Below are 16,835 nucleotides of genomic sequence, written 5' to 3' on the forward strand. Positions count from 1 at the left end.
AAATCCAACCAAAGGATGAAGGTGCTTGCAGCTCCCCGTGATGCCATGGGGGTCAGGGAGGAGGGACAATGCTGTGAGGGGAGGGGGGACACTTCACACTGGAGCTGCAGGCTCCGTCTTGCTTTGCTGCGTCTGGGGAAAAAATACCTGTCCAGGTTGAAGAGGCAACAGCATTCTGGGAATTATCAGACCGTGCTAATTGTAATATATCACCCTGGATGAAACAAGCTATTTAAGGCTGGGTTTTGTTTCTTAAAAAAAAAAAAAACCAAAACACCCAAAACCCTTAGTTTCTGCATTTCCATCCATTCGTTCTTCAGCCAAAACACTGCAACAGAGGGCATATACCAAAACCGGGCAATTACTGTAACCAGACCAGAGCTGATGAAAGGTTTCTTATTGTCTGATACTGTATCAGTATGTAGCAATAACTGTGATACTACTATTTTTTTTGTATGTCTGTTTTTAAATTACACATAGGTGTGGAAGCAGTGCCAAATCCAATGGCTTACTCGTAAACACGCCACACACAGGCAGTCTGCAGCGAGCAGGAATGGTTTGACCACTGACACAGGAAAATGAATAGGTAATTTATCCCGGATCTGCTGTTCCTGGCTGCGATCGCTCGTTCAGCGTGTAGGACCTGGGCAGAAAGCTTGGCTTACGAAACCCAGCTTCCCCTCCAGCCCGGCTTTGGCAAGGCTGGAGGTGTGGGGTGGCTGCTCGGCTCTGCCGCAGAGCTTCCAAGGCAGCCGCTGCTCCGGCGCCGGGTGCTGCTGGGCTTTCGAAGGACCCAACGCGTGCTCGGGTCTCCTGGGGAAACTGAGGTTTCTACCTGCCCACGTTGTTGCAGCTCGGTCGCGCCGACCTTCCGAAGCTGAGTGAGTTGGCACGGGGGCTCGGGTGCCTTCAGCTTCTCGTGGGTTTGGCAGGAGCTGGAGGTGCTTGGCCCGAGGGGAGACCTGGCCTGTTACCGTGTGGCCAGACAACAAGCCCATCCACACGTTCGTGATCTTTTCCAACTGTGAACCAAGTCAGCTCTCACCCCCACCGCCCCCCCCCAGCGCATGCTGTCTGCCTTGCACATGCCCTGGCAAGGATACCTCCTCTGACCTACGAAATTCAGGTGAAGCTCTTCTTTGTATATTGTTTACTTGGTTAAAAAGAAAAAAGAATAAGTTAAATTTAAGTCTGTAGAAAATAATTTGCAACTGAAGGCAGAGAAACCTGAGTTGTAATAAAAGGAAGTTTGTGAGATGTGGTGGTTTGTTTTTTTTTTTTTTCATGTCATGTACAATAATGTAAAACCAATGTTACCATTTGATATAGCTTTTAAATCTCTGAAAGGGCACTTGCTTTAAAGTGTTTCTTATAACTGAAGAAAAAAGCCCCCATTGTTTCTTAATAAATACTTTATGGTGTGACTTTTTGTTTGCTTTGTTATAGGTTTTCCTTCAGTTAATGCTTTACTTTCCTCCATCTACAAGAGCACATCTGACCAGCCCAGTTCTCCAGACCCTGGCAAAGAGCACAGTTAGGATTTTTTGACTGTTTTTAAAGAGTAACAGTAAAAACACCACCTTACATGGCTGAAGGCTGTGCCTGGGTGGAGCACGTCTGAGGGGGCACATTTGGAGGGGAGCAGGGAGCGGGCATCTGAGCTTCGGGGGAGCTGGGGACCCTCATGTGCCAGCGGCCACAGGGAGGTTGGGGAGCAGGATGGGCAGAGCCCATGGCCCCATCAGGCTCGCCCTTTCCAAATAATGCCAAATACTCTGCAGCAAATGGCATTTTTTCAGAGGATTTTTGGTTTCAGTTGGCTTCATGGTTACCAGGATAGGAAATCGGGCCTTGTTGGATCTGCCTGTTTATGACTCAAATAGGAAAGAACAGTTGGGAAAAAACCATAGCCTTGGTCAGTCTGTACGTAGCACGTCCCAAAACGCCACGGAAAGCTGGCAGGGAAGGAAGGGGTCAGCCACGGCTTAGAGCAGATGTGCTGAGGTGACGAGCACTTCGCAGCAGGAGAGGCCAATAGTTTGTGTCAAAGCTTTTTCTCCTATTTTTATAGGTTGTGGTTTGGTTTTTTTTTTTTTCCATGGCATTTTTTTCCCTTAGTCAAGAGGGGTAGGGTTTTTCCTGCTGCACATAGTCACTATGGATGGCACGGGGAAAGGAAGTGTGGAAAGTGGTGCTGATTAATTCCAAGCAAGCTCAAGCGGTGGTTAGGAAAGATGCATTTATTTACTTTTTATAGGCTACAGTGCTAGTTAAGAGCAGGCTCTATTTGGTTGTAATTCAGCAGGACTATTCCCACGTGTAATACAATAACTGGAAAAGCCTGGTGCGGTGCTGCTGCGTAGCACTGTGCCGTGGCAGCCCAAGGGTGAGCTCGGACCACGGATGAGGATAGGTACGGCGGCTCTCGGGTCCTACCAGTGAACATGCGTCTGCTCCGTAGGAGAGCCAGGCTTCTCCTTTTCTTTATAATACAAGAGCCTAAAAATCTGAAGCTTAAAAAATCACAGCCACACTTCCAAACCTGCTGCATGGCCCGTAAATGCATTTTTAGCCTTATATGGCTGCAAGAAGCGATGGAAACACTCCTGCAGTCACTTCACCCATCCTGCAGCCCTGGCCAAGTGCTCCCCATGGGGCTCTCCGTGGCCGGTCATGCAGCTCGGTGCGGGATGACGCATGGCTCAGGAAACCTACCCTGAGAGGCTGTACGCCTTTTTCCTTGCTCAATTTCATCCTGTTACTCAGTCCTATCTTCCCAGGCTGTCCTAAACAATTCCTCTTTTTTTCCTGCTGTTTACACCCCTTAAACTTGCAGTTTAAAGTATATGGCATACTTTTTCAGTGCCTGTTTCTGAATACCTTGCTACCTATTTAAGGCACTGAAGTGGTCAGTACTGTGCCGTGCCAGGGATGGTGTGCACAGTAAGCAGTAATGATGGTGGGGAGAAGCCAGTAAAACCCATACAGGCTGGGCTGGCACCGGTTTGCCCATAGCACATACCAGCGTGGCATCGGTGTCCCCAAGGCAGCCGTACCCCATCCCGCCAGGCGCAGCCAGCACTGACCCACGGTGCCCAAACCACTGAGCCGTGTGGGGAAATGGCACAAAATTCTCACCAGCAACACGACACCCTCACAACACTCGTACAGAGAACCGCTCTGAAACGTCTAACCTACTAGCTGGCATTGTCAAAGCCTATTCCTCCCCCTCAGCACAAGATTTTCGTGTCCCCATACAGCTGTTACCAGCCAGCGCCGCGTTCGTTAGGGGAAAGCGGACCTTGGTGCGATTAGAGGCCATCGCTTAAATGTGCCCGTAATGGCCACAGGAGAGGGAGCTGGGTTTGGGTCCCAGCTCAGCACATTAACCTCAGCACCTCCCTTTCAAAATATCTAATTTGCTGTTCATTTTTTGTCTTACTGGAGCTCTTCTTTCCCCTCCAGATTTTCTGCTTTCCTGTTCTTTTCCTCCCACTGAAGTTGTTACTAAATATTATTCCCCACATGTATTCCCTTGTATTTTTCCAAGCTGAATCTCATTTTATTGTTTCCTGCTCATATTTCTTGCTTCTCTGTAGGTCCCTTTGTATTATTTCTCTGTCCTCAGCGGGGTTTGCAACATTTTCCTGCCCAGGATCACTTGCAAATGGACTGAACAAGTCACTTAAGCCTGTGACATCCTTTCTCCCCTTCCCCTTCTGCACCAAATGGAGCCAGTTCAGCGAGACCCTGCCCTCCCTGGGGGCTCACAGTGTCCCCCGTCCTGTAGCAGAGCATTTAATCCCTGTGGCAGTATTTCTGTGCAACCTCAATGGCTAAATAACACCAGTCACTGGTGCTGTAAAGTCGTCTTGGTCTCAGTATTTGGAAAACCAGGAAGGCAAACATTGCGCTAGGCATGGCCAAAAAGTTGCTAGGTGTGTCAGAGGCTGAGTGTCTGCTTACTCCCTGATTTTCATTAAAAGAGGGGAGACAGACCTCTCTGGAGTGTAACATGAATCACAGCTCTCAGACTGCCAAGTGCCTCCAGCATTGTAGTGGCCACTGGCTTTGGCAAAAGAAGGTTCATTTACTTTTTCCTAATATTTATCAGTTTTGGTGGTTATTTCTGATGAGAGGAAACCACGCGGGTAACAACTCAGTCACCTTCTGCACTGGGCAAGGCCTGGTGGGCACACGCAGCTCGCCAAGGACAGACATCGTTTCCTTCTCTCGTTTGCGTTGTTGACAGTACATCAGGAAACACGAAAGAAAACTCACCTTAAACTTTGAAAACAGAATCTTGTCTGCCATCACAGGCTGTTTTCACCCACTTCCTAGGCTTGTAGTAGCAAAAGTAGAATTCAAATATTCAAGACAGCATAGAAATAACATCCTTTCTCATGCAACATGATAATCCTTCACTTTCAGATAAGCAATCCCTTATTTACTGTTACCAGTCCTTCAGAAAACCTCCAGCAAAATCAAGGCAAACAGTGATACATCAAGCTGAAAAATGTTGCTTAATTCAAAAGAGGAGTTGCTTTCCATCAAGCCTTCCTCATGTTTAATGCTGAAGCAGCTCAGGGCACGGCCCACGCTGGTTTGTGTTTGTAGGTTAACTTAAAAACCAAAAAGCAGGAAGGCACCGCTTCAGATCCTATCAATCCTCTTCAGCTAGGGCAAGCGAACATCGTGTCACACAGCAGTAATAACGCAACAATAAAATAAAATTCCTTCTCTATCTCCCTTCCAGGATACTGAGCAACTTCCTTCAATCAGGTTTGGAAAGTACTTTGAAAGCTGATGGGGACAGGCTGGTGGAGCGTTCGATCCTACTGGGCAGAGCCAAGCTTAGCTGGGCCACAAACTTCCCAGAGCTCGATGGCACCACGGCCACTCGCCCCAGGACAAGTCTGACCCCTTACAGGACATTGCTCCTCCGAGACAAGGATGCCAGCGTGTTGTGCGGTCTCTGCTATGATTTATTACCTGAATAGTAAAGAGTGGCTTATGCAGCTGCTAATTCCCTCAATATTTGCTTTTGAGAGGAAGAATTCCATTGACTTTGCACATCAGACAGTCTGTGCGTGATTGTAAATGTCTCATTATGGGGGAAAAGTGATTCTCAGTTTACATCTGTGCAAACCAAAAGCAACTGCTGTAGACCTCCTGTGCAGTCAGAATCAGGCTCTCAGTTTAAAAGCTAAAATGCCACCTTCACTATGTATGGATAAATATGTACAGTCATTATACAGGATTTAATCAACATGCATGAAATAGGTATGCAGCTCAAGCTCTGATACTGGGCACGTCCAAATGGACAGACACTAAGACCATGTTACATTTTTTTCCAGACAAAGACCCATATTAGCATGCTTGCAGGCACTTCTTTCCACAATGTGGAGAAAGGAACGGGGGAGATGGACCAGCACAGTTACAAACCCAGCATATTATACATATCCAGCCCAACCCACAGACCCCTTCTTCCAGTCCTCTTTCTCCTGAGGGACCAGGAGGTGCTCCTGCTGCCTGTACTGGTTCCCAGCAAGTACCACCAGCTCCACAGCATCCGTCAAGACCAATGAACCAGTCTTGTTTTACTGTGACAACTGTGCTAGACGCGTGCGATCCGGCTGCAGGTTGTGCCAGCCAAGCCATCAGACACGAGGTGGTCCGAGCGCTGAGGCTCCCAGGCACTCCACTGCAGGGTTTAAGTGCCAAAACGCCTTTAAAGCTTGCAGCTTCAGCACTCAAGGGCCTGCTTCGTGTGACCCAGCAAGCTCAGCGTCCCCACCGCTCCAACAACAGGACACCCTCAGGGGCAGCACCCAATACCATGGGAAATGCAGAAGGGAACCAGGACCACCTCTTCCGCCATCACCCCGCTGTCCACCGGAGCAGTCACGGCATGAAAATGCAAGATGAGCTCCCTCCTATCAAGCCTCGTCACGGCGTGTCCCCCGGAGCAAGGTCTCACCAGCATGGTTCACCGTTGCCCCACCTTGGACGCAGCCCACTCACCATCTGCCTGAGAGCTCCCTCCTCAGCGCGGGCAGCCAAGAACCAGCAGCCGCTTTCAAGGATGTTTCAAGGCTCATTTCTCTGCAGCCCCGTATTTCTGCCAAGGAGGAAGCAGGAGGAAACTCTTTCCAAGTTTCTGAGGACCTGCTGCACCCCAAAAGTTGGGGGAACTTGAAGAGGCGCGGGGCTGCGCTAGGAGGCTGGGTACTGTGGCAGCAGCGCTCACAGAAAGGGATTACATTTCTGAAATCTTCTTGCTTAACATTCCTCAACAGGACCTTTCTCAGTTACACTTATTTTTTAATGCTCCCATTTCAGACTTGAGCATTAACCTTCGGGTTTAGGGACTTTGATTCTCCTTTGGTCTGGTATGAGGCACCAAAGCCTGCCGGCAACGGACTTAACAGCTGCTCTGGCAAATAGTTGGCTCTGGGACGTGAGCACTAGACAGTCTCACAGCCCTGCCCGTCAAACTGTTAGAGGGAAAGTCTCTGAGGTGATTAGTCAACTAATATATCTAATAAGGGTTTTAAGCAGCAATCTGTTATATTTAACAATTCTGAGATTCATTTCCTTTTCAGTGCGCTGTACAAGAGACAACAGTGCAGGGAGCAGTCAGCTAAGCATCAAGTTCTCCCACCACCAACCGAATAAAGCTTATTCAAGCTTACCATCAATTTTACTTTGGCATAATTGATTGCCCAGATGTGTGAGAAGCTTTTACATACAGCGAAGTTCCTGCTGCTACACACTTGAGGGCTGGACTGCTGCTACAGAGGCCCAGGGAAGGAGCAGGCGTTTACCGCTGCACAACAGGGATACACAAGGAGTTCATCGCTGGCTTTTTATTTCTCTGCAAAGGAAAAGCAGGTACTAGGTCTGGCTTCTGGGATAAAAGTGTTTTGAAATGCGCTCAAGCAGTAACTCGTAAAGGGAAGAGGGGAAATTTGGCTTACACCTCCTTTTTGTTTCCTAATTTTAAAAATCCAGAAGTAATTTGTTGTTTTAAAAAAGTCTCTCTATGCTCTTAAAAGTGGTTCTGTCGGCAATCTATAACGAAAAAAACCAGTCATCAAGTTATAGCACCCCAAGGAAGAAAAGTTTTAGCCAGACTATATATATAAATATGCATTTTGTTCCTGATAAAATCTGTTTAATTCCAGTGTCTAATAATATTTAGACAAAAAGATCTCTTTGTTAAGGCTCATGCACTTTTACTTTCATAAGGGTCTTGTAATGCATGTTCCCCATCAAAAAACCGAGTAAGGCCAATCTTCTCTGCAAATTTAACTTCAGCCGTGACTCGAGTATCAGTAGGATGCTGCTGTTGCCTTGAGCTGGCTGTGCCCTGAGGTCTCACAGCCCAGGCTCGCCCGGCCGAGCTCTCCGGTGTGCCACCCCCAGCTCACCAGCAGGTCCAGCGCGAGGGACAAGGTGGCTCACAGCTCCCTATGAAAAAATATTTGTTAAACAGAATGAACACATCATAGCAGAGAGGATCACAGCACGCGTCCCCCGGAGCACAGGGATGCAGAGCTACCGGGGACACAAGAGCCTTTGTGTTGTGCTTCGCACCGTTGGTCTTGCTTGAGGCAAGCGAGCTTGAGAGGTACTTCTCCGGGCAAGGCAACGCGAGCGAGCTCGGCAGCATCGGCTGAGCGCCGTCAGCAGAGACTGGACATGATATTCCTGACGAGGCAGAACCAGGAGAGATCCTGCCCCTGCGCTCAGGAGGGTTTGGAGAAAGGCATCTCTCGTGGTCTTGCATCACTGCACATCTCGATGTGTCATCAGACCGCTCTCCCCCCACAAACGCAAGAGCATGCGGGCCCGGTGTTCAAAAAGCCTCTTGCAAATTTAGATGCAAGAAAGGAGCAAAGGAAATTTTAGGGCTTAATCTTCCCCTGCTGTGTCTACGTGACTTAGCTGGGACAAAAGGTTTCCCAGGTTTATTTTGGTGAAGCCTTGGTGAGATCAAAGATATTATTTGTAGGAGAATATCTGTCCATCTAGTTTATGTAAAAAGATGGTTTTCCCCTGGAGACATTATTCAAAGATCAGGTACCTGCTCTAAGCTCACCAGTACCATTCTTATTTTGCCATACTAGTCTTGCATTTGGGGCCTGATCTGAGACCCACTAAAGGCACCCAAACCTTGTCCTTGGCACTAACAGAAGCAGGCCCTTAAAACACACCCAAGAGGTCATGAAAAAATAAAAATAATCCACTCACCAGCTTTGCAGGCTAAATCTCAAATGCATTTAACATTGAACTCTTGCTGCAAAACTTGTGGGGGGGATAAAACAAACAAGCTTCTGTCCATTGGATTGCTTTAATAAAAGGTTTATTGGAAATATTTTTGTGCAGACATACAACAGTCAACAATGCTGTTCAAAGCTACAAATTTTCTAAGTTTTCCAAACCTTCTAAAAATACAAGTAAATGACCTTCATTTGTATTCAGTCTAGGAGGGAAACAAACTCCACTGTAATGCTATGCTGTATTTAAACTACCAGAGGACATTAATAGGATGTGAAAATGGTAACACTTCTAGAGGAAAAAACCCACACACCACTGCTGCTCTGCTGGGAGCCAATTAAACATCCCCCCACAGCATTACTCCTCTCTGCATATCCAGATTAAAACCTCCCCATCTGAAACAATATTTAAGCAATTCGAGTACAGATACGACAGACAAGCGGGCACATGACTTGGCTCGCTGATGAAAAAGATGCTGTTAAAGTTCCTGTCACTCAAGCCGCTGAATATTTGACCTCCCAGCGCAATGGGCTGCACTTCGGGGGCAGGAGGAGGGACACGGGGAGGTTTTCAAGTCGGGTGACTCTTCCAACACACACATGCACACACAGTCCCAGAGGGCTTGGCTGCCTCATTGCTTTATATTATCTGGAGCCCTTTTTCTTTTTTAAAAAAAAAAAAAAAAAAAAAAAGGTTGAAAAAAAACTTCGAGCAACTTTCAGTCTAAGGACTCTTGATAGTAAGAACAGCAAGTGCCTGCATTCCCGTCCTGAATCAAAGTATCAGCCAGAAGGGCAAAGGAGAGCATATTCACTGTCTGTTAAATTCCATGTTTTCTAAGAAACCCTGCAGATGTTTTGAAATTAATTTATGCCAAGACGACATCTGGAACATCTTCGCAGGGAAGCCACCCAGTAAGGTGGTCAGAATTTAAAACAATCACGTCTTTCTGTTAATGTTGGCTTTTCCCCTTGGCTTCATCGCTCCATAATTACAAGGGTGCTGACCTCCTGGCTATGCACAGTGACAGTTTGGCAACATATTAGTCCTTTTCTTCATCGTTAGACTTCTGCGTGACTTCCCAGACCTGGGCTTGCCCACACACAATTTGTCATTTACCCACTTCTATTTCTCTTTCATAGCTACAGAGATGCTGAGGTAGAATGATCCCCTCGTGGCAGAATTCAGGAGAACTTGCCTCACCTTCTTCGTACATAAAGGAAGGTTTTGGAGAAGCGCTAGCACTCAGCTGTTTTACCTTCTGTCCATACCACAAACGAGCAAGCCACAAATCCAAACGAAACAACCCCTCAGCTTCACGCTCTATCACAAAAAGACCCAGGTCCTCGGATTAACGAGCCCCTTCCACCGGCCCAGGAGTTAGGAACCTGGCCAGGAGCAACACCCAAAGAGAAGTCCTGTTAACCGAGACAGACGTTCCCTGTCAGGACTGAAATAATTTTAGTGCTCAATTCCTGTAGGTCCATGAGGCAAACAGCAGCCAGTAAACAATTTAGCCACCTGTCGTAACCCAGAAAAGAACCTGCTAGAGCCAAGGGACGCCAAGCAGGGGGGCTTCTGGCAGGGACATGTTCCCTTTCTCCAAGCCCAGGACTCTGCTTGGTGCCAGAGAAAGCTCAGCTTCAGGAGACAACGGAGCTTCAGAAGCTCGTAACACAGGTCTCCTCCTCCCTTCCCAGAGCCACAGAAAGGAACCGGAGAAGTAAGCTTCATCACAGCTCTTTAACAGCAGCAGTGGTCTCGGCCAAGCTATTTCGTTTCCCAGCCCCTTCGCCCCTCCAGACAGCCCATCCGAGAGCACGTTCCCGGCCAGATAAACCTGGCCAGGCTGCAGGTCACCAAGAATCAATCACCTTCGGGATTCACTTATGTGGCTAAGCAGCACAGGGCACTTTCTGGTTTTCATTTGCAAACAAGGCTCAAAGCCTCTATCAATCTTGCTGCTAGGTATGAAAAGGTATGGAAAGAGTTATTCTCCGCATCCATATGGATTTCTTTTGCTGTCATCTATTGTACTGATCTGTCTTGTGGTCTTCTCCAGACACACAGCTCTGGTCACAAGTGCTGAACGGTAGTGGAGGCTCTCTTGGGTGTCTGGAGGATAACGAAGCTTTCAGGTATGAGGATCTGAGCTCTCCCCCTCCTGGAGCTATTGAGTTCTGAGAAGTCAGTGTAAGCAATATCATAAGACTAGTGAAAATAAAATGGGAACGGGGCTGTTAACTGTGTAATCAAACCAAGGAGACTTTCCCCAATGCCACACAGGAGGAGAAAGCTCTAAGAAAATAATCAATGTGTATGGTTTCACCGAACAAAGCACTGAGCCTTTCATGTACGGTACAAGAAAAAGCGTAAAAGCATGTTTCACTCTATTCTAACAGGAATTGCTTGCAGTCAACCCAGAAGGCTCAGCACCAGGAATAATAAGCTCTAGAAACCATCCATCTGAAAGCTCAGGTCATGTCAAAGGCCCGACCTCATCAGCACTAAGGTCATTTCCAAAGAAGCAGGGGCTGTGCTCCTGGAATAGCTTGTTTTACCCCTGCTGCTGCTGGGAGAGTCCCACCGGTCACCACCTACGATACAAAGACAACTGGGCCACCGTGTTAGGGAACAGCTGGAGAGCCGCCCTTCAGAGTGGCATCTGGGACAGAGCTGCTGCAGAGAGGGCTTCTGAGGAACAGTGATGTGGCTGCAAATAAACAACATGCTAAAGAGAAGTGCCACTGCCTGTTCACTCGCTCGCCAAGTGACACAGCTGCTCACACAGGGCCTGACCAGTGGGATGAGAATGGGCCGTGTACAAGCCCAGTCACCAGATTCATAACCTGCTGAGTCTTCATCTCTTGTATACCTCGCTACACTGCCTGCAGTGACAATTATGAGTTATGGCTAGGGACGATACTTGGATTTGAATTCAAAACTCTCCCCATTTGATAGGCACTTCGGCTGTGCCTCCAACAGCTGCCTGCGGGACGGCCTCAGGGCCGTGCCCAGGGGACCCTGCAGGTAGAAGGTAGAGAAGAGGGTCTGGATCTGCTTGGTGCTCAGCATCTTCAACAAGGCATGGAGCTGCAGCATACACAGGCTCCGGGAGAGACAAATACAAGGGTCCTGACTGATAGGACAGAAGGAGCCCAACTGTCTAGAGACTGAGGAACATGCATAGTTAGCGCCACGTTTCAGAAGCAAACTGCTACCCAGATGCATCAGGTATACGACAGACACAGCCAAATTCTTCTCCAACTCATCAGGCATTTCATGTCATGACCATTTATTGTTAGACTCAACAAGACACGAATTGCTCTCCCTGCAAACCGACTGAAGTTTAAGGCATTGATACTGTGTGATGATCTAAAACTAAGGTAAAATATCCTCAGTCCCTTAAAACTAGGGAGAAATCTGACAAATCCAAAGTGCTTCTCGGGGGTGAACACCCGCTCAAGGGCTGCTCTGCTTCAAACTTCAAGTGTGAGGCTTAACAGCAAGAGTACAGTCCTCAGAGTATTTAAAAATGAAATTAAGTCATTATTTATAAAACCAAGGGAGAACGTAAATAGGGCATCACTAGTCTGAACTGATGACTGGAGGCAATGCAAAACAGCAGATTTGGTGAGTTAGCCCAAAAGGGCAAAATAAGCCTGCAGGACAGGGACAGCGCAAGGACTGTGCACCTCCCAAGCTCGTGGGGTTGTCCATGGAGGGCCAAGCTGCAGCCAGTGTGCCCACCAACCATGTTATAGTCGCTGCATTTCACTTATTCTGGTCCACCTGAGCCTTCTCCTCTTTATTTATGAGCATTGACTGTCTCCCAGCAAACACACTCCAGTACATGCTGTAAAAATAATGTAATCTTGGTAACAGGAGACTTCCCTGCAGCATCTGCTATTAGCTGCTGGCTGAGGCAGTGGAAGAGACTTCACATTTCTGGCATGCACTAAGAGGCGTGTGGTCTAGTGAAGTGCAGATTAGCGAGGCTTGGCTGTTATCTTAATTTACAGCCCATATAGTTCATGTTAACTCCACATACATTTTTAGATACATTAGCAGCTTAGTTTGACTCCAATACTTTTATTGGTTATTCGCCATTTCTCCTTGACAAGTTATTACTGACTTCCCATGCTAGCTCCCTACAGCAAGACCTGAAGCCCTGTCAAGGAAAAGAAAATGTCACCAGACTTCTCAGCAGTGCTCAGCTCAGGCTCCCGCACACCAGCTTTAATTTGCTACTAGGCAATCGTTAAAGGAACAGCAGCTTCTATGCAAGCAGAGATTACGGTGTTACAAAAAGAAGCAACCAGATCCAGGTTTAATTCAGGAAAATCGCCACTTCCTTCCCAATATTCAAAACCCCATCGCCACTTTGGTCAGTGCAGAACGCTGCCCAAAGACATCCTTTTTTGATCAGCCCTAGGCAGTTAAGTCTGGATGGTCAAGCAGAAATCTCCCATTCCTTCTGCTCCAATACCTTGTCTAGTTGGTAACACTTTCACATAGCGCTTTCAAAGGTTGCTGTTCCTGCTACGTGCATTTGTGTTAATGAACAAGGAATTCTGTTGATGCAGAGCAGCTGCCGTTCTCCTTTTGCTAACACACCACTGGAATACACCTCATCATTGTTCACCAAGACAAGCAACTCCAACAGTCAGGCTACAGCATATTACAATACATTAATTCCTGTAATGACTCCAAAGAACAAGAAGAATGCCAGGGCTTGACCTGGGTGGGCTCTACAGGATTAACTCAGCTAGAGATTAAGGCCTTACAGTGATGATAAAGTCTGACCTGCTAGCCCCAGTGTCACATACTGTATAGCCCTGTGACAAACCCCATGTGTAATTCCCATTGAGCTGACATCCAACACACGTACCTCAATCTAAGCCACTATTCACTCTAGGGAGGGTTTGTGTTTGTGACACACACTGACCTCAATTTACAGAGAGGTCAAAATGATACAGCCTGTAGTCTGCACTAATAAAATAAATCACATTAGATGACAGCTGCTCTTCCCCAGCATCTCTCCTTATGTTCTGTAAAACTTTGTTGCACTAAGTTGAGAACAGAAGAGACTCCAGGATCCCTTCTATTCTCTGCTCGACACATTTACTTGCCCTTCTTCATTATCCAGAGGTTTTTAGAAGATTTTTTTCTGTATCCTCATGAAAAGCCTCCAAATTGTTTACATACCAATGTTTACTGTGTGGCTTAGAGTACAAAGACTAAGCTGATCTCGCTTTGTCTCGGTGGGAAGTTAATTTTCCTTGTGTTGTTACAAAAGGAAGAAACAGTTAGTGGTTTTGAGGACAGGCTTACACCCCACATTTCCTAAATAGATTTTGTTTCTAAATAAAAGAAAGTGTTTAACAGGTTAGATCAGCATTAAGATTTAAAAGCTCCTGGGATCAGGTCTACCCTCCCCTTATTTATTCTCTGCACTAGTATTCGTGCCTTTAAACAAAATTCATCTCCCAGAAAATATATACACCCACACTTGGCCCCTTGACATTCATGCCTATGGCAAAATTATTTGCACGTTTCCCTTATTGCATAATTGTCTCATTAGCACTGCAGAAAGAAGGTGATGACTTTTCCCTCTGTGCCATTAGCCTAATCCAAGAGCAATTCTGCCTGGTGCTGCAGGAGCAAAATTTGCTTTTTAACATGGAAGGGGACTCCGAGTCTCCAAGGTGGCACCAAGAATTGAACTATGACACCTGAGCGCTGGCATTTACTCACAACCCTTAAGGAAGATTAAGCCAGTGGGCCAGGCTGGCATTTCCCTTTTCCTTGCTAAACATAAATATTCATATTCAAATTGCTTTCCGATATATTTAAATCAATAAAAAGTTCTGGAAGATGGTCAACAGGGCAAAAAACAACACCAACTTATTAAATGCACAGATGTAGTATACACATTAGCCATGAAACCTGGTTAAAACACAGCAGTATTTACTTTATGCTATTCAGAAACGTGTCTTGGCGACTAAAATTAATAGAACTTGTCTGGAGGACAGCATAAGCTTTCTAAGAGCTCTTTCAGCTTTAACTTATGCCCCAGTTTTTGCTTTTTTTTTTTTTCCAAAATTTCCAATCTATGCAGCAGCACGCCTGTCCTACTGGCACAGTGAGGCCGTGGAGCCAGCATTCCTTCCAGGGCTCACAGGTCCAAGTGTGTTGGGAAGCCTGTTGATGGATCAAGATCTAGAAGAGTGACTAGTTTGGCTGAACAAACAGCAGGTCTTCTCTTCACAATGACCAGCTCTGTGTGTGTACATGTGTGTGCACGCACGTGTGTAAATCCTTCCTAACTTGCCTTTGCAAATCTATCCTACCTGGTCACGGGAATGCTTCTTTGGGGTTACAGCGTCGGTCTCCTGTGCGCATCCGATCTTCTTTCTCAACATCCGACAAGCTTGTACCTTTTAAGTTCTCAGTGTTTCATTCTATTGTTAAAGTGAGAATGGATCATGGACAGAAATCCCAGGCTACATTTGAAATGCACGTCCAAATACATCACGAAGAGTTACCAGGAGACACCTATTTGAGTTCATCTTTGTGCACAAAGCCATGCACTCAAGACAGCTGCCCTGCCGAGCTCTCTGACTTCGACATCCTGGCTTTGTGAGCTATTAATTGGGTTTTAGAAAGCTAAGGTAAAGCCCTAATAAATCCTGTAAGAGGGCAAAAGATACTCTAAGTAATTCATTGCTATCTTGTGTTATTCTGTCATAAGAAGGCAAATAAGCATTTTTAGCTACAGACTGTGTTGCAATCAAAAGTTTTATGCCAAATTGCCTGTTAAAATTTCAGCCACATTAGTAAACAGTGAATATTAGAGGGAGTAAGGTCCGCATGCAGCCGTGTGCACTTGGTCTGTGTGTAACAAAACAGGAAATCTCAGCACCCCGTTCCAATTAAGCAAAGGCTGATTTCTCATGGAACATAAATTTTCTACTTTTCTCCCAGAACAATCTTATGCTGATGTTTTAAATAGTGGTAAAACATTGTTTTTAATTTCACACCTCACATAGCACAGTCAAATGCTTCATAACAACATAAACAAAACTTTAGGCAGAGCTTTGCGACTGAATTCAAACAATGATTTCCCCCCACAATATGTACTCAAGGTTTGCAGGGAGAATACAGAAACTTGTTGGCTAAGGCCACAGAAATGAGTTCTCTGGTGTTTTGGCTGCTGCTGCCTGTTAACAGTGGATGCATTGATCCAAATCCCATTATTCCCACCACCCATCAAGTGAAGAACCATTTATTCTATTTCTGCTCTCCTTTTGGTTGTATCGTAGGATCGAACAACTTGCGACTGGGAAACAACACCGTGTTCTTCTTGGGAAAATGCATACCCATCTGAAAAAGTAAAGGAAGAAAAAAAAGAAAAGTTGAAGTCCAGCTCAAGGGCACAGCCCATTTTTAGGAACAGTTTTAGGCATCACTAGAGTTACATGACAGACTGCAACTAACTTCATTTCTGTATTGTGCTTCTGACATTTACAGCTGTGCACCCCACTGCCCACATCGCACAGAAAGGATGTCTGCTGCCAGCTGTCCTCCTGCTCCCCTCCCCAGGCCAGGTTAGTGTAGACACTCAACATATCCCTCTGAGTTAGCCTCACTAATAAACTACAGATTGATTTGGACACCACGTGTACTCCCATGGTGGCAGAGCTTCTTTAAAGACTTAACAGACAGGTAGAGATTTGCATTTTGTCTCAACTTCTCTATAGTCAGTCTGCTTGATATCAGTAGTTTCCCTGGAGGAACATGGAAATGTCTAGACCACAACCGGATCCGAGTCACATCTTCCTCTTGACTCCATTCAGGAATTTTTTTTTTTTTTTACAAGTTTCCAGGTGGCACCTGACCAATCACACCAAGCAATTCTCGACTGTCTCGGCCAGTCACCCTTATCTTGAATAGAGCAAACTTAAACATATTCTGGAGGTCTCTATTTTGCACAAGTTAATCCTGCTAGCTAGCACAATCCTTTGGTCTCCCTAGAAATTACTCAGAAGAAAATACCCATGTGTCTGATTTCTTTTAAAGTATTGTGGACAAGGCAAGTGACATTTCTGACATCATCTGCAAAACACCACATTACTGATAAAACAGTCACAAAAGCTAATGGGCCAACATGGTGAAACACCAAACAATATTTAAAGCAGACATGACCCCACATAAAACTCTGAACAGAAAACTACAGCAAAGGACAACAGACTTTGTGACACCAATGAAAGGTGATTTTCAGGTGTAAATGGGTAACCAGAAAGGAGAAGGGCAGATTAGCATAGTTACAAAAATGGAGAAATAGGAAAGTCACAGGCTATACAGAACCAGATAATGCTTTGTAGTAGGAAAGCAGGCAAGAGCTGGCAGACATGAACACTGCCTAGGACAAACCAAGAATTATACCATGGCTAACTCTCCACGGGCAACTCTCCATCTCCCCTGAGCAGCTCTGGAAGGAGGAGTTTATGAATTGTGAAATCCTGCCCCAGGTTGACCCCAGACTGAAA

The 16,835-nt window shown here is 46.2% G+C and overlaps 1 protein-coding gene across 6 annotated transcripts in view; it reads right to left on the minus strand.

Annotated features, from left to right (window-relative positions):
• Positions 1–8,351: 8,351 nt before the first annotated feature.
• ATP8A2 (ATPase, aminophospholipid transporter, class I, type 8A, member 2) overlaps positions 8,352–16,835 on the minus strand; it is a 310,653-nt gene continuing 302,169 nt past the window's right edge. For all 6 annotated transcript variants that reach the window (XM_010572662.1, XM_010572661.1, XM_010572660.1 and 3 more), the window contains one exon: positions 8,352–15,669. In XM_010572662.1, the coding sequence (XP_010570964.1) occupies positions 15,572–15,669 (98 nt within the window). In that variant the 3' untranslated portion in view covers positions 8,352–15,571. The remainder of the gene's footprint in view (positions 15,670–16,835) is intronic.

Source organism: Haliaeetus leucocephalus, unplaced genomic scaffold, assembly GCF_000737465.1.
Source record: "Haliaeetus leucocephalus isolate CR32 unplaced genomic scaffold, Haliaeetus_leucocephalus-4.0 Scaffold351, whole genome shotgun sequence".
Taxonomy (NCBI): domain Eukaryota; kingdom Metazoa; phylum Chordata; class Aves; order Accipitriformes; family Accipitridae; genus Haliaeetus; species Haliaeetus leucocephalus.